The sequence below is a fragment of the Delphinus delphis genome, chromosome 10 (assembly GCF_949987515.2).
Source record: "Delphinus delphis chromosome 10, mDelDel1.2, whole genome shotgun sequence".
Lineage (NCBI taxonomy): Eukaryota > Metazoa > Chordata > Mammalia > Artiodactyla > Delphinidae > Delphinus > Delphinus delphis.
Genome location: NC_082692.2, coordinates 73,574,354 through 73,597,138, shown reverse-complemented (window position 1 = coordinate 73,597,138; position 22,785 = coordinate 73,574,354). Strand labels below are relative to the sequence as shown.

Genomic DNA, 22,785 nt, shown 5'->3' with positions numbered 1-22,785 from the left:
GAGCACGGAATATCTTTCCATTTATTTGTGTCTTCAACTTCTTTCAACAATGTCTTATACTTTGCAGGTCTTTCACCTCCTTGTTTAAATTTATTCCTAGGTATTTTATTCCTTTTGTTGTGATTGTCAGTGGGATTGTTTTGTTAATTTTTCTTTCTTATAGCTCATTGTTAGCATACAGAAATGCAACAGACTTTTTTGTATGTTGATTTTGTACCCTGCAACTATACCGTATTTGTTTATTATTTCTAATGTTTTTTTGGTGGAGTCTTAAGGATTCTCTCTATATAAAATCATGTCATCTGCAAATAGTGACAGTTTTACTTCTTCCTTTCTAACTGGAATGCCTTTTCTCTCTTTTTATTGCCTAATTGCTCTGGCTAGGACTTCCAATACTGTGTTGAATAAGAGTGGTGAGAGTGGGCATCCTTGGGCATCCTTGTCTTTTTCCTGATTTTAGAGGGATAGCTTTCAATTTTTCACCATTTAGTGTGATGTTAGCTGTGAGTTTGTCATATATGACTTGTACTATGTTGAAGTACGTTCTTTCTATACCTATTTTATTGAGAGATTTTTATCAGAAATGGGTGTTGAATCTGGTCAAATGCTTTTTCTGCATCTACTGAGATGATCATATGCTTTTTTTCCTTTGTTTTATTAATGTGGTATATCCCATTTATTTATTTGTGAATGTTGAGCCATGTTTGCATCCCTGGAATCAGCCCCACTTTATCAAGGAATATGGTCCTTTTAATGTATTGCTGTATTTGGTTGGCTCATATTTTGTTGACGATTTCTGCATCTATGTTCATCAAAGATATTGGTCTGTAATTTTCTTTTTTTGTGTTGAGTTAGTCTGGTTTTGGCATAACGGTAATGTTGGCCTCGTAAAATGAGTTTGGAATCATTCCTTCCTCTTTAATTTTTTGAAGAGTTTGAAAATGATAGGTATTAAATCCTCTTTGAATATTTGACAGAGTTCACCTGTGAAGACATCTCGTCCTGAACTTTTCTTTTGGGGAGGTTTTTGATTAATGTTTCAGTCTTTTTATTAGTGATCAGTCTATTCAGATTTTCTGTTCCTCCATGATTCAGTCTTGGAAGGTTGTATGAAACTCTTATGTCTAAGAGTTTGTCCATTTCTTAGGTTGTTAAATTTGTCAGCATAATATGTCTAATTTGTCTTCATACTATTCTCTTATAATCCTTTGTCTTTCTGTGGTATCTGTTATTTATCCTCTTTCATTTCTGATTTTATTTATCACAGCCTTCTGTCTATTTTTCTTAGTGAGTTTAGCTAAAGGTTTATCAATTTTGTTTATCTTTTCAAAGAACCAGCTCTTAGTTTGACTGACATTTTCTGTTGTCTTTTTTTTTTGAATTTTTTAATTGTATTTTATTTTTTTATACAGCAGGTTCTTATTATTCATCAGTTTTATACACATCAGTGTATACATGTCAATTCCAATCCCCCAGTTCATCACACCACCATCCCCACCCCACCCCCACGGCTTTCCCCCCTTGGTGTCCATACGTTTGTTCTCTACATCTGTGTCCCAAATTCTGCCCTGCAAATCGGTTCATCTGTACCATTTTTCTAGGTTCCACATACATGTTTTAATATACGATATTTGTTTTTCTCTTTCTGACTTACTTCACTCTGTATGACAGTCTCTAGATCCATCCACGTCTCAACAAATGACCCAGTTTCGTTCCTTTTTATGGCTGAGTAATATTCCATTGTATATATGTACCACAACTTCTTTATCCATTCGTCTGTCGATGCGCATTTAGGTTGCTTCCACGACCTGGCTATTTTAAACAGTGCTGCAATGAATATAGCATTGCATGCGCCTTTTTGAATTATGGTTTTCTCTGGATATATGCCCAGTAGTGGGATTGCTGGGTCATATGGTAATTCTATTTCTGGTTTTTTAAGGAACCTCCATACGGTTCTCCATAGTGGCTGTATCAATTTACATTGCCACCAACAGTGTAAGAGGGTTCCCTTTTCTCCACACCCTCTCCAGCATTTGTTGTTTGTAGATTTTCTGATGATGCCCATTCTAAATGGTGTGAGGTGATACCTCATTGTAGTTTTGATTTGCATTTCTCTAATAATTAGTGATGTTGAGCAGCTTTTCATGTGCTTCTTGGCCATCTGTATGTCTTCTTTGGAGAAATGTCTATTTAGGTCTTCTGCCCACTTTTGCATTGGGTCGTTTGTTTCTTTAATGCTGAGCTGCATGAGCTATTTATATATTTTGGAGATTAATCCTTTGTCCGTTGAATCGTTTGCAAATATTTTCTCCCATTCTGAGGGTTGTCTTTTGGTCTTGTTTATGGTTTCCTTTGCTGTGCAAAAGCTTTGAAGGTTCATTAGGTCCCATTTGTTTATTTTTGTTTTTATTTCCAGTACTCTAGGAGGTGGATCAAAAAACATCTTGCTGTGATTTATCTCAAAGAGTGCTCTTCCTATGTTTTCCTCTAAGAGTTTGATAGTGTCTGGTCTTACATTTAGGTCTCGAATCCATTTTGAGTTTATTTTTATGTATGGTGTCAGGGAGTGTTCTAATTTCATTCTTTTACATGTAGCTCTCCAGTTTTCCCAGCACCACTTATTGAAAAGACTGTCTTTTCTCCATTTTATATCCTTGCCTCCTTTGTCATAGATTAGTTGACCATAGGTGCATGGGTTTTTTCTGGGCTTTCTCTCTTGTTCCATTGATCTAAGTTTCTGCTTTTGTGCCAGTACCATATTGTCTTGATTACTGTAGCTTTGTATTATAGTCTGAAGTCAGGGAATCTGATTCCTCCCACTCCGTTTTTTTCCCTCAAGACTGCTTTGGCTCTTCAGGGTCTTTTGTGTCTCCATACAAATTTTAAGATTATTTGCTCTAGTTCCATAAAAAATGCCATTGGTAATTTGATAGGGATTGCATTGAATCTGTAGATTGCTTTGGGTGGTATAATCATTTTCATAATATTGATTCTTCCAATCCAAGAACATGGTATATCTCTCCATCTGTTGGTATCATCTTTAATATCTTTCATCAGTGTCTTATACTTTCCCGCATACAGGTCTTTTGTCTCCCTAGGTAGATTTATTCCTAGGTAGTTTATTCTTTTTGTTGCAATGGTAAATGGGAGTGTTTCCTTAATTTCTCTTTCAGATTTTTCATCATTAGTGTATGGGAATGCAAGAGATTTCTGTGCATTAATTTTGTATCCTGCTACTTTTACCAAATTCATTGATTAGCTCTAGTATTTTTCTGGTAGCATCTTTAGGATTCTCTATGCATCTTTAGGATTCTCTATGCATAGTATCATGTCATCTGCAAACAGTGACAGCTTTGCTTTTTCTTTTCCGATTTGGATTCCTTTTATTTCCTTTTCTGCTCTGATTGCTGTGGCTAAAACTTCCAAAACTATGTTGAATAAGAGTGGTGATAGTGGGCAACCTTGTCTTGTTCCTGATCTTAGTGTAAATGCTTTCAGTTTTTCACCATTGAGGATGATGTTGGCTGTGGGTTTGTCATATATGGCCTTTATTATGTTGAGGAAAGTTCCCTCTGTGCCTACTTTCTGCAGAGTTTTTATCATAAATGGGTGTTGAATTTTGTCGAAAGCTTTCTCTGCATCTATTGAGATGATCATATGGTTTTTCTCCTTCAATTTGTTAATATGGTGTATCACGTTGATTGATTTGCGTATATTGAAGAATCCTTGCATTCCTGGAATAAACTCCACTTATCATGTTGTATGACCCGTTTAATGTGCTATTGGATTCTGTATGCTAGTTTTTTTTTTTTTTTTTTACGGTACGCGGGCCTCTCATTGTTGCAGCCTCTCCCGCTGTGGAGCACAGGCTCCGGACGTACAGGCTCAGCGGCCATGGCTCACGGGCCCAGCTGCTCCGCAGCATGTGGGATCTTCCAGGACCGGAGCACGAACCCACGTCCTCTGCATCATCAGGCGGACTCTCAACCACTGCGCCACCAGGGAAGCCCTGTTTGCTAGTATTTTGTTGAGGATTTTTGCATCTATGTTCATCAGTGATAATGGCCTGTAATTTTCTTTCTTTGTGACATCCTTGTCTGGTTTTGGTATCAGGGTGATGATGGCCTCGTTGAATGAGTTTGGGAGTGTTCCTCCCTCTGCTATATTTTGGAATAGTTTGAGAAGCATAGGTGTTAGCTCTTCTCTAAATGATTGATAGAATTTGCCTGTGAAGCCATCTGGTCCTGGGCTTTTGTTTGTTGGAAGATTTTTAATCACAGTTTCAATTTCAGTGCTTCTGATTGGTCTGTTCATATTTTCTATTTCTTCCTGATTCAGTCTTGGCAGGTTGTGCATTTCTAAGAATTTGTCCATTTCTTCCAGTTTGTCCATTTATTGGCATAGAGCTGCTTGTAGTAATCTCTCATGATCTTTTGTATTTCTGCAGTGTCAGTTGTTACTTCTCCTTTTTCATTTCTAATTCTATTGATTTGAGTCTTCTCCCTTTTTTTCTTGATGAGTCTGGCTAATGGTTTATCAATTTTATCTTCTCAAAGAACCAGCTTTTAGTTTTATTGATCTTTGCTATCGTTTCCTTCATTTCTTTTTCATTTATTTCTGATCTGATTTTTATGATTTCTTTCCTCCTGCTAACTTTGGGGTTCTTTTGTTCTTCTTTCTCTAATTGCTTTAGGTGCAAGGTTAGGTTGTTTATTCGAGATTTTTCCTGTTTCTTCAGGTAGGATTGTATTGCTATAAACTTCCCTCTTAGAACTGCTTTTGCTGCATCCCATAGATTTTGGGTCGTCGTGTCTCCATTGTCATTTGTTTCTAGGTATTTTTTTATTTCCTCTTTGATTTCTTCAGTGATCACTTCGTTATTAAGTAGTGTATTGTTTAGCCTACATGTGTTTGTAATTTTTACAGATCTTTTCCTGTAATTGATATCTAGGCTCATAGCTTTGTGGTCAGAAAAGATACTTGATACAATTTCAATTTTCTTAAATTTACCAAGGCTTGATTTGTGACCCAAGATATGATCTATCCTTGAGAATGTTCCATGAGCACTTGAGAAAAATGTGTATTCTGTTGTTTTGGGATGGAATGTCCTATAAATATCAATTAAGTCCATCTTGTTTAATGTATCATTTAAAGCTTTTGTTTCCTTATTTATTTTCATTTTGGATGATCTGTCCATTGGTGAAAGTGCAGTGTTAAAGTCCCCTACTATGTGTTACTGTTGATTTCCCCTTTTATGGCTGTTAGTATTTGCCTTATGTATTGAGGTGCTCCTATGTTGGGTGCATGAATATTTACAATTGTTATATCTTCTTCTTGGATCAATCCCTTGATCATTATGTAGTGTCCTTCTTTGTCTCTTCTAATAGTCTTTATTTTAAAATCTATTTTGTCTGATATGAGAATTGCTACTCCAGCTTTCTTTTGGTTTTCATTTGCATGAAATATCTTTTTCCATCCCCTTACTTTCAGTCTGTATGTGTCTCTAGGTCTGAAGTGGGTCTCTTGTAGACAGCACATATATGGGTCTTGTTTTTGTATCCATTCAGCCAATCTGTGTCTTTTGGTGGGAGCATTTAGTCCATTTACATTTAAGGTAATTATCGATATGTATGTTCCTATTCCCATTTTCTTAATTGTTTGGGGTTTGTTATTGTAGGTCTTTTCGTTCTCTTATGTTTCTTGCCTAGAGAAGTTCCTTTAGCAGTTGTTGTAGAGCTGGTTTGGTGGTGCTGAACTCTCTCAGCTTTTGCTTGTCTGTAAAGGTTTTAATATCTCCATCAAATCTGAATGAGATCCTTGCTGGGTAGAGTAATCTTGGTTGCAGATTTTTCTCCTTCATCACTTTAACTATGTCCTACCAGTCCCTTCTGGCGTGCAGAGTTTCTGCTGAAAGATCAGCTGTTAACCTTATGGGGATTCCCTTGTGTGTTATTTGTTGTTTTTCCCTTGCTGCTTTTAATATGTTTTCTTTGTATTTAATTTTTGACAGTTTGATTAATATGTGTCTTGGCGTATTTCTCCTTGGATTTATCCTGTATGGGACTCTCTGTGCTTCCTGGACTTCATTAACTATTTCCTTTCCCATATTAGGGAAGTTTTCAACTATAATCTCTTCAAATATTTTCTCAGTCCCTTTCTTTTTCTCTTCTTCTTCTGGAACCCCTATAATTCGAATGTTGGTGCGTTTAATGTTGTCCCAGAGGTCTCTGAGACTGTCCTCAGTTCTTTTCAGTCTTTTTTCTTTATTCTGCTCTGCAGTAGTTATTTCCACTATTTTATCTTCCAGGTCACTTATCCATTCTTCTGCCTCAGTTATTCTGCTATTGATCCCATCTAGAGTATTTTTAATTTCATTTATTGTATTGTTCATCATTGTTTGTTTCATCTTTAGTTCTTCTAGGTCCTTGTTAAATGTTTCTTGCATTTTGTCTATTCTGTTTCCAAGATTTTGGATCATCTTTACTATCATCATTCTGAATTCTTTTTCAGGTAGACTGCATATTTCCTCTTCATTTGTTAGGTCTGGTGAGTTTTTATCTTGCTCCTTCATCTGCTGTGTGTTTTTCTGTCTTCTCATTTTGCTTATGTTACTGTGTTTGGGTTCTCCTTTTTGAAGGCTGCAGGTTCGTAGTTCCCGTTGTTTTTGGTGTCTGTCTCCAGTGGCTAAGGTTGGTTCAGTGGGTTGTGTAGGCTTCCTGGTTGAGGGGACTAGTGCCTGTGTTCTGGTGGATGAAGCTGGATCTTCTCTTTCTCGTGGGCAGGTCCACGTCTGGTGGTGTGTTTTGGGGTGTCTATGGACTTATTATGATTTTAGGCAGCCTTTCTGCTAATGGGTAGGGTTGTGTTCCTGTCTTGCTAGTTGTTTGGCTAGGATGTCCAGCACTGTAGCTTGCTGGTCATTGAGTGAAACTGGGTGCTGGTGTTGAGATGGAGATCCCCGGAGATTTTCGCTGTTTGATATTATGTGGAGCTGGGAGGTCTCTTATGGACCAGTGTCCTGAAGTTGGCTCTCCCACCTCAGAGGCGCAGCACTGACTCCTGACTGCAGCACCAAGAGCCTTTCAGCAACACGCCTCAGAATAAAAGGGAGAAAAAGTAGAAAGAATTAGTAGAAGAAAGAAAGAGAGGGAGGAGAGAGGGAGGAAGGAAGGAGGGAAGGAAGGAAAAAAGAAGATAAAGTAAGATAAAATATAATAAGGTTATTAAAATAAAAAAAAATTATTAAGAAAAAAAATAGACGGATAGAACCCTAGGACAAATGGTGGAAGCAAAGCTATACAGACAAAATCTCACACAGAAGCATACACAGACACACTCATAAAAAGAGGAAAAGGGGGAAAAATCATAAATCTTGCTCTCAAAGTCCACCTCCTCAATTTGGGATGATTCATTGTCTAAACAAGGGAAGGAAGGAAAGAAAGAAAGAAGATAAAGTAAAATAAAATAAAGTTATTAAAATAAAAAGTAATAAGAAAAAAAAATTTTTTTAAAAATGGATGAAAAAGACAAATACCGTATGCTAACACATATATATGGAATTTAAGAAAAAAAAATGTCATGAAGAACCTAGGGGTAAGACAGGAATAAAGACACAGACCTACTGGAGAATGGACTTGAGGATATGGGGAGGGGGAAGGGTGAGCTGTGACAGGGCGAGAGAGAGGCATGGACATATATACACTAACAAACGTAAGGTAGATAGCTAGTGGGAAGCAGCCGCATGGCACAGGGATATCGGCTCGGTGCTTTGTGACCGCCTGGAGGGGTGGGATAGGGAGGGTGGGAGGGAGGGAGACGCAAGAGGGAAGAGATATGGGAACATATGTATATGTATAACTGATTCACTTTGTTATAAAGCAGAAACTAACACACCATTGTAAAGCAATTATACCCCAATAAAGATGTTTAAAAAAAAAAAAAACAGATGGATAGAACCCTCGGAGAAATGGTGAAAGCAAAGCTATACAGACAAAATCTCACACAGAAGCATACACATACACATTCACAAAAAGAGGAAAAGGGGAAAAAATAATAAATCTTGCTCTGAAAGTCCACCTCCTTAATCTGGGATGATTCGTTGTCTATTCATGTATTCCACAGATGCAGGGTACATCCAGTTGATTGTGATTTCCCTTTCTCTTCTTTGTTCGCACAGCTCCAGGGGCTCAGCTTTGGATTTGGCCCCGCCTCTGCGTGTAGGTCGCCGGAGGGCGTCTGTTCTTCACTCAGACAGGACGGGGTTAAAGGAGCCGCTGATTCGGGGGCTCTGGCTCACTCAGGCCGGGGAGAGGGAGGGGCACAGAGTGCGGGGCGGGCCTGCGGCGGCAGAGGCTGGGGTAATGTTGCACCAGCCTGAGGCGCGCCGCGTTCTCCCGGGGGAGTTGTCCCTGGATCCCGGGACCCTGGCAGTGGCGGGCTGCACAGGCTTCCTGGAAGGGGGGTGTGGAGAGTGACCTGTGCTCGCACACAGGCTTCTTGGTGGCGGCAGCAGCAGACTTAGCGTCTCACGCCCGTCTCTGGGGTCTGCGCTTTTAGCCGCAGCTCGCACCCCTCGGTAGCTCCTTTAAGCAGCGTTCTTAATCCCCTCGCCTCGCGCACCAGGAAACAAAGAGGGAAGAAAAAGTCTCTTGCCTCTTCGGCAGGTCCAGACTTTTCCCCGGACTCCCTCCCGCAGCCGTGGTGCACTAACCCCCTGCAGGCTGTGTTCACGCCCCTGCGCGCCAACCGAAGCCTGAGCCTCAGCTCCCAGCCCCGCCCGCTCCGGTGGGGGAGCAGACAAGCCTCTCGGGCTGGTGAGTGCTGGTCGGCGCCGATCCTCTGTGCAGGAGTCTCTTCGCTTTGTCCTCTGCACCCCTGTTGCTGCGCTCTCCTCCATGTCTCCGAAGCTTCCCCCCTGCGCCACCCCCTGTCTCCGCCAGTGAAGGGGCTTCCTAGTGTGTGGAAACTTTTCCTCCTTCACAGCTCCCTCCCACTGGTGCAGGTCCCATCCCTATTCTTTTGTCTCTGTTTTTTCTTTTTTCTTTTACCCTACCCAGGTACGTGGGTGGTTTCTTGCCTTTTGGGAAGTCTGAGGTCTGCCAGCGTTCAGTAGGTGTTCTGTAGGAATTGTTCCACCTGTAGATGTATTTTTTATGTATTTGTGGGGAGGAAGGTGATTTAACATCTTACTCCTCTGCCGTCTTGAAGGTCCCTCCATACAATTGATTTTTAAATTGATTTTGTATCTTGCAATCTTGCTGAACATCTATTAGTTCTAATAGTGTTTTGTGAATTCCTTTGGATTTTCTATATACAAGATCATGTCATTGCAAATAGAGATAGTTCTACTTCCTTTCCAATCTGGATGTTTTTTATTTCTTCTTCTAACTTAATTGCATCCACAAACTGCAGGGTTTTTTTAATAAATTTATTTATTTTATTTATTTATTTTTGGCTTAGTTGGGTCTTCATTGCTGCGTGCAGGCTCTCTCTAGTTGCGGCGAGCGGGGGCTGCTCTTCATTGTGGTGCACAGGCTTCTCATTGTGGTGGCTTCTCTTGCTGCAGAGCACAGGTTCTAGGCACTCAGGCTTCAGTAATTGTGGCACGAGGGCTCTAGACACAGGCTCAGTAGTTGTGGTAGACGGGCTCAGTGGCTCCGAGGCACGTGGGATCTTCCCAGACCAGGGCTCAAACCCGTGTCCCCTGTATTGGCAGGCGGATTCTTAACCACTGCGCCACCAGGGAAGTCCCCACAAATTGGATTTAATTTCAGTAAAAACCTTTTTTTCTTTCAATATATATAAGATTTAATACTTAATAGTGTGGCCCCAGTATTGAATTGTAACACAGGCCTGATGAGCTCAGACAGGCCTAGAAAGATTCTACTGGTATGAATCAAAAGAATTGTGCTTGATGCAAGAAGAAAATTTTGAGAATTCTCCTGGAACTAGAAGTCCATTTAATATTAATATGAATACAGGTGTGAAATTACCTTTGCTGGCTAGCATCATAGTCCCTATATGTAGAGTTCTGATATGTATGGAGGTTCTACCACCTAAGCTAGGTTTCTAAAATAAAGGACCTCCAGGTGATGGAGTATACTTCTTCTGGTTCTACTTCTGAATAAGTAAGAGCACCTCCTCTTCTGTTGACAGCTTATCAGGTCAGGTATTCTCCCAGCTGCTAGCGATACACTGAGCAAGAAAGATGAAGCCTCTCTCCTCAGGGAGCTTATATCTGTTGGAAGACACAGACAACAAATAAACAAGTTCATACAGTGATTATAAACTTTATATGATAAAGACTTGGGAAGCAAAAAAACTGGGTGATATAATAGAGTGGTAGGATGCATAGAATTGTGGGCACTTAACCTAGTATCTGACTGAGTAGGTGGCATTTGAGGTGAGAGCTAAAGTTTAAGATGAAGGCACCCATGCAAAGAACTAGAGGATAATGTTTTAGGCATCAGGAACAGCAGGTACAAAGCTTCTAAAATGGGCATCTTTGAGGAATAAAGGAGGCCCGTGTAGGTCGGACATATGGGCAAGGGGAAAGTAGAGAAGAGGGTGACATCAGAGAGGTGAACAGGCCCAGATCGTGTAAGGTCAGGAAGGACATGGCGAAGAGGGTGGCCTTTATTCCAAATGCAATGGTAAGTCTTTGAAGGTTATTAAGCAAGGCAATGACATTTATATTCAAAAGGTCTCCTCTGGCTGCCTCCAGAATGGATTCAATATGGCAGGCATAGAAGCAGGGAAGGCAATTGAGGCATTACTCTGATAGTTCACAGTGGAGATGAAGAGAAGTAGCAGATTACTGGAATAATGGGGAAGTAGGACTGACAGGATGTAAGAAAGAAGAAACAGGCAGAATCAAAGATGATGCTTAGGTTTAGGACTTGAGTAACCAGACAGATGGTCATGTCATTTACTGGGCTGTGGCAGACTGGATGTATCTGAGCCATCAACCTAGGCATCAAGGTACCACAATCAGGAATTGCAAGTGAACATCCCATTGAAAATCTGTGCTCTCGCAAAGTGCCAACGTGAAGCAACTTTATGACAGAAGAAAAATAAAGGCTCTTACAAAATGAGGTGCAAGGAAATTGTCTTCCTAATCCCCTGATATGGAAGAGTACTAGTAATTTTTAAGGAACGCTTACTGAAATTGATTTGCTAACTGCTTGGTAAACTTCTTTCTTGCAATGTTTTATTCACATCTTAATAGAGTTCTCTATTATTAAGTTCAAATATTTTTAATTAAGAAAGAAGTACAGCCCTCTGGGTAGTATTGCAATCATATAGCTAGCTGGTAATTAAACTTTTCCACATGTATAACTGCATTCAAATAATCTTGAATGAATCATTTTAAACCTGCAGATGTTGTTATGTGCACCTTTAAACAAATAAACAAGACATATATAACAGTCTTTGTGGTTCCAGAAAAAAGTTGGAGTTTTTGAAGAATTGTTATTTTCATAAGAATGACAAAATATGCTACCAATTACAAATTCAGATATTCTCTTTAGAAAAAAAGACATGACTTTTTATAGGAAAAACATTGTAAAATATATGGAACTTTTGAGTTTAATTTTCACATTTCCATTTTTGAAAATCAGAACTGAATTATGGAAAGACACTTTTAAAGATATTTTAGACCATGGTATGATGTGAGCAAATTTTTCTCTTAATCATCAAGTCTTTTTTTTTTTTGGATAATAAAAAAGGATTAGTTTCATCGCCTCCCTGATGAACTTGAGCCCAGTATTGGAGCAGTGAATATCTATCATCATATATTTTTTAAGTTATAAAAGTTTACTATTCAATGCAATTTATGCTCAACAAACTTAGAGAAAAATGAATTTGTAAATTATTTTAGGGTTCTAAAGGCATTATTCCATTACATAAATTTCTGCATTTTCTAGGGTGTATAATACTCTTTGTTCAAAGTGATGCCATCTTTCTCTTTTTGAATTTGCCACTCAAGTATGCCATTTACAGCTGTCTTTCTAACAATACTGCATTGTTTGAAGAATTCATAAATGTCTTTCTCACCCCTGACTTGCTTCAGCTACAATATTCCGTTGTTGTAAAACACCTGTCTCAGGGTCAGGTTGCCTTGTATATTATACATCACCCTGGCCCAATTGGGGAGGTTCACTTAGGGGTGACTCTTCCTCCTTCAGCAGCTTCCACCACAGATGCCCACCGACCTCATGCTGCCCTGATCCTTCCCTTTGCTGCCCTCAAGGCCTTCCCCAAACAGGGCCCTATGTCATGTCTATCCACATTTTCATTCTTCGGAACTGAGAAGTCAGGAGCAGTGGGCACCATGGTTCAGAGCACCAGCTCAAATCAGACAGACCTGATTTGAGTCCTAGCTTTGCTTCTTTTTACTTATGTGACCGTGGACACATTTCTTAACCTCTTTTAGCCTTGGTTATGTCATATGTAAACTTGGAGAAAATAACAATACTTATTCCATAGGGTTGTTGTGAGTATTAAATGAGATAGTATATGTAGAACTAGTATCCCATAGTCCAACAGGATATTTTCTTGTACCTATTTATGAGTAATTAGAATTGTAAACCAGTATGCCTGGCATTCTAAAGCAAACCTTTCAATTTCAATCAAATTCTAGAAACTAATTATTGAGATTGTTCAATAAGTGATAACTATATATGCTTCTTGTCCTCTGCTTATCGTTGAATCCAGTGTTAACATAAGAGTAAATTAATGGGTCACGTCTTCCAGGTAACATATTGATATTTTTTCAAGGATACACTGAAGAGAGAAAAACATTTAGAAGCAGGATGTGATGTCTCTCCAGTCATTCCCCAGAGACCACCCTCAATGTACTTGCCATGTTCCCAGAACTAAATTGTAGGTGTGTAGCTTCATGATTGATGGAGTGAATTGAACTTGGGCAGGACTGACAGCATTTCATAAACCACGCTGTTAACCATGGGAAGAATATTTCATTTATTAAATTGGACATTCCTGCCAATTAATAGTCTTTGGAAAAAGAGTCTGATATTTGATATTTTGTTGAAACTGCACTCTTTCCTTGTCTCTGAAAAAACAAGGTCATTATCTCAGTCTTATCTGTCAATGTACTGCTGGGTATATTGCTGAAGCTATAGAACTTGGTGATTAAATAACATTTGTGTCACCAGTAAAAGTATTTGAATTAAGCATAGAAATTTCCCAGGTGGAACTCACTCCTAGCCCTCTGCCTTCTTTTTGAATAGTTTTCTGTCTGAACTGCTGCTAATACTACAGGGTGGTTTGTTTCTTTCACTTTCTTTGTATCTAGTGTCTAATTTAGTTATCCACCAAGGCAAAATGGTCTAGAATAGATGTATGTTAAAATAATTTAAATGGAATTGTGGTTTAAAATCCAGGTGATGATATGGAATTGCAAGAGTTATTAGGACATTTTGATATCTCCATTTCTGAGTAGTTAGTTATGCAAACAATATGCCAGTTACTCTGATGAAGAGGAGCAGTTTCAAATTCTCAAAAGTTTCAGAAATTGTAGCTAGAAAGTCTTGACAAAAATTAAGAGACTATCAGAAGTATGAATCAATGAAAATACATTAGTGGTTTAACCAACACACTGTGGCATTTCATTGTCAGTTCTCCAGTATTCCAATGCTAAGGTTAGCATCCTACTAATCGAATGTTTATGGAAGAAATCCATCTTCTTTGATGTCTTGTTCTTCCTAATTTTAAAGAGGAGCAAGTCAAATTTGTAATTTTCCTTCTTTCTGTAAGAGGTACTAGGCTATTTTCTAAACACATTGAGATTGAGGTCTTTGATTAAGAACCTCGTTTGTGGCTTTAAGAATTTGGAGTACTTGCCATGTGCCAGGCCCTCTACAAGGTGTCCCATACTATCTCCACTCTCCATTTTCACCCCTCATGAGAGGGCTTACTTATTTGAAAGATAAGGAAGGAGAGAGGTTTAGCTTGTTCACATATAATAAGTAACAAAGCAGAGTATCAAACCCAGGAGATCTGGCCAGAAAAGCCTGTGTACCTTCCACACTGGCCTATCACCCTTAGTTAAAGACCACTGAAAAAAGTCTGTGATCATGTGGCAATTTAACTTCTATTGCCACTTGAAGCTTTGCAGTATTTTAATGTGCAGAAGCATACACAGATGTTGGTATATCTGTTGTTAATGTTTTACAACCAGTTTTATATTCTAAACAGTTCAAACTTACTTAAAAGTTATCATCTTCCCACTCCAGAAGCATCAGTTGGCTTGCCTCTGCTGTTTTCATCTCTATAAGCAGTCTCAGTAATTGTTTTCCTCCTGGTTCTTTAAATAATATTTTAAACTACCACTTATTGAATGGCTACTATGCTTGTCCCATGTATAAGGCTACACTTCACCTTGTAGATGGCATATCCTTGAATATAATATAAAACCTGTTCAATTTGGTTTTACTAGATTCCTTCTAGTCTATTATTCTTAAACTCAGAAGATAGATGCTGGAAAATTACAAATTGTTTATCAGCTCACTTTAAGGTTAATAAGAGATCAGCTATGTTTGTCAGAGAATTCTTTCTGAAAATTAGCAAGCTGACTACCAAGGCAAAATATATGGAAGTATATTTCTTTTTAGGTCATGGATTAAGAGTACTCTATACAAATATAGCACATAAATATAAACATCTTTTTCTTTAAATCTTTTCGTGCCAAGAAAGAGAGAGCCACATATATAAGATAGATAGCTATCGCTTTGCAAGGAATTTTGCCGCTATTGGATTTAATTAGCCAACAATTCTTTACCTGAGACATTTTGAGAGATTATTATTCATGAATAATGAAGTATGGATTGAGTCAAGTGTTGTGAAGTGTCTCCAGGTCACACGCTGAAATGTTTGTGACAGACATTTCAGAGGCAACATTGGGTCTGGTTAAGCCTATGTCCACGTGAATGCCAGGGAGATCAGCTCGGTGCTTTGTGACCACCTAGAGGGACGGGATAGGGAGGGTGGGAGGGAGGGAGACGCAAGAGGGAAGAGATATGGGAACATATGTATATGTATAACTGATTCACTGTTATAAAGCAGAAACTAGCACACCATTGTAAAGCAATTATACTCCAATAAAGATGTTAAAAAAAAAAAACAAAAAAAAACATGATCTAGATTCTGACCGGTTGGTTCTTTTGAATAGCCTGACTCTTAATTTATGCTGTGCAAGTTGACGTAGCATCTCTTAAATTTAGCAAAGGTTTTCAAGTTGTACTGTGGCTTGGTCTTTAAGTTTTGATTTATCTCTTTGTGTGGTGAGGACATGCTGAAAGCTACCGTGTAATTGTGAATGAGTTATGAGCTCAAGTATGTGTCACTTAGAGCTCATGTTTGTGGCTTCTGTCTTCTCTTCATTCCTATTGTTAGTGGGCCTGTGTCCCCAATGAATCAGAGTAAATTCTTGTGTGGGTAAGTAGCTCAAGAATTTGAAACAAGTATTCAAGGAGTGCTAGTTGGAAAAGAGATGCTCTAGAACACTAATTTACCATGAGCTATTAGTATTAAAAATGTCAATATAGGAATTAAACACTGTCTGCAAATAGCAATAGGGAGGAGATTAATCTTCAAATTAAAATGCCGATTAAAGTTTAAAATTAGTTTTGGAAAATGGACTTCCACTTTTCTTGCTGTTGTGTTGAGGTTCAAAAAAACTCACAAAACTTCCTAATTACATCTTTAAAACTCTTAATAATAAATACAAGTTTGAAACTACCATGATACTGACTCCCAGCCACATTTACAAACTGCTTTTTTTCCCCAATTAAGACAGTCCAGAGTAAGGTGCCAATGATTAATGACTAATCACTTCCTAGGAAATCTCTCTTTGACTCTTAGACTTCTTTGCTCCTGTTGGCCACAGAGAAGTGTGCATATCATAAACATATACTTAGACGGATTTTCACAAACTGAACAAACACATGTGACCATCATCTGAATCAAGAAAGAAAACGATGCCAGCACCCCAGAAGCCCCATTGTGCTCCCTCCCTGTCACTATCCTTTTCTGTCACTATGCCCTCACAACCACCCCCTACCTGCCAAGACTAGTTTTACCAGTGTATGGTCTCTTGTGTCTGGGTTCTCTCACTCAGCATTTCATTTGTAAGATTCAATATATCAATCACTTCAATATAGTGTCCTACTGTGTGACTCTCACACCATTTATTTATCCATTCTACTGTTGATGGGCATTTGGGTAGTTTCCATTTGGGAGCTATTAAAATTATGCCTTTTGGTAGAATTCTATATTCTTTAACACGACTTGGGCCACTTCCACAAGGAAGTGGAACCATCTGGTCTTATAAGATTTAGGTTAAATTCTAGGTATTTTCATTCTTGTTACTTTGGAACAGTATTACAAATTTCATTTCTAAAACAGTATGTATAAGTAAATAATGCTTTCTATGAATATAAGCTCCATACTTCTAACTACCCCATGTTTTCCTGCCTGATGCTTAGAATGTGCTTCTATATCACCCTTCCTATCCTTCAAGGCCTGACTTAAAGAACATCTCCTCCATGAAGCCTTGCCTGATCCTACAAGAAGTGACCTCTCTCTTTTCTGAAATGCCAGACTATTTGGTATATCTCCCTTTTCTCACGTTGCCTTCTGTTATAAGAGCCACTATCCCTTTTGTAGCAGTAGCACCTTTTGAGTCTTGGGGTAACTTAAAGGAATACAAAGAGCTGGAAAGTGATTGTTAGAACTTTTATTAAGAGTTTTTACAACATGATGTCTCCTATGCCCTAGCTATCAGGCACTGTCACAATGCAAACCTGATTCAGAAGGAGTCTCGAAGATTTTTATAGGCTCCAGAATGAGAATAACGACCCAGTTTTCTCTCAATTCTGTTACTCTCCCAACCATATAAAATAGAAGGAGGTTCGTCATCTCATCTTATTAACTGGTGTCCATGTCTCACTTTGCCTCTGCACCACCATTGTAAACTCAGTCTTGTGTCACCTACAGTTCAGTAGAATTGGGTCTTATCTGAGGCTCACAAAATTCTATAGGCAGATATTTGATCAATTAAGCTGTTCTGTCTTAAAATCTTTGAGAACACGGATTAGGTGAAGGGCATCAAGTTGAAAGATTATTTTTGTTTGTTGTGTTTTATCATTTTGCTGGAGTTATCCGTTTTCCTTTTAATCATTATCAAAGCTCTGTGTGATTATTAATACTATACCTCAGTATATGTTGCCTTATTGTATACTCATTTCTTTAGAACTCTTAATTGCCCTCCTAGATGAAAGCAGGGGCCACATCATACTTGTCTTTGTAACTTCACTGTCTTAGGCTCCCAGAACTGTCTGAAAAAACATCAATGAAAACAAATGGCCTGAATGCTTTATAAGGGAAGGACTTGCCTGGGAGTCTGAGCACAGCTGAATTATATAGCCTTGAGCCCATTATCTTGCTCCTAAAACAAATCTGATTGATATGTCTCCCCTCTTTCCTACAAGGATATTTTGAGACAAAATTGGGTTATACATAACAGTTTGAGCCTTTAAGAGATAGAATTACATAAAACACTTTGCCTCTCAGGAGTTGCATAATTTAGTTAGATGACATCTTGTTCTGGGTCTACTTTAATGTGAAGACTTTATTGCAAGCCTTCTTTTTTAAAAAAATTAATAAATGATTTAGCCTTTCTGGTGATTTTGAAATGGTTTAAGAGACTGCAAATCAAGAATGTATCAAGGGACTGTTAATTACCTCTCTCTGCCACCAGTTGCTCTATTCATGACCCTAGAGAAAGTTGCTTCTTTCTCTCTGCTCACTTTTGGCTGCCCCTTCCAGGGTATTTTCAGAATACATTTTACTGTTGTATCAAATAAAATCATGGAAATATAGAGTTTTAAGCAAAGTTAGCACCACCAGTTTCCAGCACATAAAAAGGTCTCAGTAAGTATTTGTGGGATAAATTAAGGAATGATCAATCCATTTCCACTGCAGATTACTGCAATATTCCAGGCACGTATTTACTTCCCCAACCTCCGCTTCAATACTTCTGGTGGTGGAGAGAGTTCACTCCCTATGAAGGCCACTCATTCCATTTGTCAACAAATTTAATTACTATCACATGCCACCTTAGACTTCTGTGAGGCTTTTTCTAATTCTACTGGGCAGTTGCATCTTAGTCATATCTCTTGTAGTATTGATCATGATACATTATAATACCCCAACTTATAATACCTGTTAGGTCTCCCTTTCTAGACTGAGCTCCATGAGGACAGAGATATGTCTCATTTTCCTTATACTCCCAGCTCCTAGCATAGTCCAGAATGGATGAAAGGGGCCAAGGAAAATGAGAGGAAAGAATAATAATAACAGGGAGCATATGTATTGATTGCCAACCCAGAGGTCTCCTAAGAGGGATGTACTCACCCCAGAAGAGGTGTATCAAAAAGAATCAGCTGAGCTTCACACTATTTACATTTATTTTTTTAAGTTCAACCATTTTCATTTCTATTTTGTATGTGTGTATGTTTTATACCATACATACTATTTTAATATAGTTGTACATTTGTTTAATTTTATAAATAAACATACATTGGAAGGTACACACTCAAACACGTTCTGATAAAGGCACAAATTGTTAAGTTTGGAGACACTTAGTATAGCTGTTTGTCAGGTACTATGCTAAGCATTTGATATACATTATTTTAGTCCACCAAAAATCCCATGAGGTATACACTATGGTTCCATTTTATAGTTTAAGAAACTAAGGCACAGAGAGATTAGGTGATTTGCCCAATCACATACAGCTGGTAAATGATGAAACCAGGGCCTGGACTCAGATATATGTGGCTTAACCACTGCAGCATTCTCTCTTGTTTTTCTGTCTTAGCATCTAGGGTTGTACCCCAGGCACAGTATAGGCTTGTGGATTAAATAAACAAATAAGATGGCTGAATTAATCATACTAAGTACATATAAAAGCTTTATTCTTAAGAAAAATTTTGAAAATAAAATTTCCTTTTTCATTGTAAAAGCATGTATTGTCAATGCAAGCCAAATAACATACCTATGTGACACGTTAGAATGTTTAGTTCCATTTCTTGACAGAAAAACTGAAGTGAAGGACAGCAAGTCACGTGTTTACTATTGATCCCAAAGTCAAATGGCTAGTCTTGTTTTCACATCTGATTACTGAACTGCTTTTTTTTAATTGAGGTATAATTCATGTACCATAAAGTTCAGGAGTTTTTAGTATATTCACAACATTCTATAACCACCACAGTCTAATTTCAGAACATTTACATCACCCCAGAGAGAAACCCCATACCCATTAGAGATCACTCCCCATTCCCTCTTTCCCCAGTCCCTGGGCAATCACCTGTCTCTCTTCTATCTCTATATATTTGCCTTTTTTGTATATTTCACATAAATGAAATCATACAATCTGTGACCTTTTGCTTCAGGCTGCTTTCACTTAGCATAATGTTTTCAAGGTTCATCCATGTAGTAGCATGTATCTTTATGGCCAATAATACTCCATTCTATGGATAAACTAAAATCCATTCATCAGTTGATGGACATTTGGTTGTTTCCACTTTGGGGCTGTTATGAACAATGCTGCTATGAACATTTGTGTGTAAGTTTTTGTATGCACATATATTGTCATTTCTTTTGCATATATCCCTACAAGTGAATCGTTGGGCCACATGGCCCATGTTTAACATTTTGAGGAACCACCAAGCTGTTTTCCAAAGTGGCTGCACCATTTCATATTCACAGCCAGTGGTGTATGAGGATTACAGTCTCTCCACATCCTCTCCGGCACTTATTACTGTCTATCTTTTGTATTATAACAATCCTAGTGGATGTGAATGGTACCTCATTGTCATGTTGATTTATTTTTTCTCATGACAGTGATGTTGAGCATCTTTTGTTTATTGCTCTCCTATGTCTTTGGAATTTAAATTATTTTTATTTTCTTCTTTTTTAAAGTGTTTTCATTGGAATATAAACTTTGTTTTTCTTCTTGTGATATCTGTTTTGTCCCAAGAACTCTCAAAGCATATTAAATACTCATGAAATCTCTTATTAGAGGTTGCATGACTTCTCAGGGTGCCAAGCTGCTGGAGCCATGAACTGTAAGAATTTAAGTGAGTTTCCACTGGCAACTTTCCAGGAAATTTCCACCTCACATTATTAGATTGCAAGCTTTCATAACCCCCAAGTTATGATGATGATAATGCTTTATTAAAAAGCTTTTAATGTCATAGAAGCACCAAGAATTTTTTTTCCAAATTATATTTTCTTAACTTTTTACATCCCTATGAGGCAGAAAAGAAGGCAGTAGCCATCTCAAAGGGTCTTCCAAGAAAATAAGTGTAGAGATTTGAATATCTTAAAAATTCTAGTATGTCATGGAAAAAAGCTTTTTGAGCATAATCACTGATTCTAGATGTACCAAAATATTTCGAGATTGTTTTCAAGTTATATGCCAGTCCTGGATGTAAATCACACTACTCATTCATATGTGATGCTAACATTTCAGCAGTGTTGAAGTTAATGTTAGCTACCAAATTTGGTTTAAGCCAGAGAGAAAGGAAAGGGCTTGAAAATTCCATATGCCAGTTTCTTCCCTGTACATTGAAATAATACTTATACTAGCCTCTAAAGATTTGTAGTAGGAGTCTTGACAGATTACACATTGAGTGAAGTCCGTGTGAGTATAAGGGTTTATGGTAGCTCCAAGGTCTTTCTGGCTTTCAGACCTTACATGTTCTTATCTTCAGTTCGTATTTTATTTGATGGCTTTTAACAGCATTAGTCATTCTCAATCTTACTGTAAGTTGAATTTATTTGCTCATAATGTTCACACTGATGAAAATGATCAATTCTCTTGTAAACTGGACTTTTTTATGGAAAGTTATTTTTCTTTTTTAGAAACTGCTTTGAATTTTTGTTTATTTAGTCAATCCTCAAATACTGGTTGGGCACCAGATGTGAGAAATACAGTAAGACGGTCATGGTGCTTGCCTTTGTAGCACTCATAGACTACCTGTGGACTCCAGAAGCAGTTACATAACTGCAATTGTGATAGCGCTAAAAATGAACACTCTGAGATTCGGTGAGAGCCCATAATGTGGAGGAACTGATCCAGTTTGGGGTTGTCAGAAAAAGCTTTTCTGAGGAAGTGACACATAATTGGGGCCCTAAAGGATACCTAGGAATTAGCACACAGGGAACTAGCATGTACACAGGCACCAAGACAAACATGAGTTCGATGCTTTTGAGGACCTAAATGAAGTGTGGCTGACACGTCAGGAGGAAAAGACAAGGCGAGGCAGCTGGCACAGGCATCATATAAAGGCATATTAAGGATCTGGGCCTCTGTCCATCGGGAGCCATCGAAGGGGTTAAGGCTGTAGAGTAGCATTTTTTGGTAGCCCATAAAATTAAGAAAGGCCAAGTGACCCTTTGCTGTGTCACTTTCTTCTCTCTTGGTCAGGAATATGACTGGAGAAACTATCAACCCAGCCAGATGAGTGAATCTGAGTTGCAAATGCTAGCAAGCCTACGGCGGCAACAGAACGAAGAGCTGGAGGATACTGGGGCTCCCCATGGCCTGAGCGCATCCCAGCTTGACAACTGTAATGTCAGCATAAGTACCAGCAGCGATGACACAACCACCTGGAACTCCTGCCTGCCACCCGTGAGTCCAGGGTTTTGCATCTTTGTTTACTGCCTTTGTCACAAAGCCCAGCCTTGCCTGGGAAAACTAGGGCCAAATGAGAACACTGCTATGAAATCTATTCTGAAATAGTGTTTTAAGTCTGGGGGCATTGTCTTGTCTTAAATCGTCTTATTTACCTTCAGATAAGGTATGTTCATTGTGTGGTGATATATAAAACCATACATTGAAAGAAAAAGAACAATTTTACTGTAGACTCTGGGTATCTCATTGTATCACCACCTCCTAGCACAAACTCTGGCACATAAAGCAGGCTCAACACTTGTTAAAGAAGTGTCTGTTAAATGAACAAACAGAAAGGAGGAGACTATAGATATATGAAGTGTTGGTTCGTATATGGCAGCAGCAAAGAACCTTCTGTAGAAGTCACTGGATTTATGCTGACTCCTCCCTGTGCCTAAGGGCCATGATAGGCACTGCATATGCTTCAGCAGCTTGTATTTTCCTATATATTCTTACAGTTAAAGCCCTTTCAAATATGACCCATCATTCTCTCTATAGACCAGCAGACTGCCTGAAGCAGGCCAAAGTCTTCCTGTTTTTCAGGTGAAGAAACTAAACTCTGGGCTCAAGCTTCCATACCTGGTCAGTGGTAGAGCCCAGAGCAAAGCCCAGTGTCTTGACTCAGTCCATTCTCCTCTATGATCCTCAAGGATCGTATGGTTTAATTGGAAAGACAAAGCAGAAACATCCACGAACAGTCCTGTGCAACGTAAGAAATGTCATGAGACAGAATAATAAAATCATTATTATAATAATAGTAATTAGAGCTACCATTTCTTTAAGCACTTAAAAACATTTTAAGATCTCCATAGGCCGAAGGAACATTTACCTATAATGCTACATTCAACATCAGATCAAACATATTAAAATGCACTTTTCATCCAACAGTAAATATAACTTTTTTACCGGACAATTTTTGAAAGGAAATATAAAATGGTGCAACTTTGATTCATGCTTATATAAAATTACATAAAGGTTGAGTTTAAGTGTAGTTGATGGTGGATATGTTATGTTTTAAGTATTTAGTT

General features: G+C 38.4%; 1 protein-coding gene across 1 annotated transcript in view; it reads left to right on the top strand.

The window, feature by feature from the left end:
- Nucleotides 1–22,785, top strand: part of CFAP20DC (CFAP20 domain containing) — a 349,870-nt gene that overhangs the window by 191,799 nt on the left and 135,286 nt on the right. Inside the window, exon 14 of the mRNA XM_060022783.1 lies at nucleotides 21,512–21,715. Coding sequence (XP_059878766.1) covers nucleotides 21,512–21,715 — 204 coding nt within the window. The remainder of the gene's footprint in view (nucleotides 1–21,511; nucleotides 21,716–22,785) is intronic.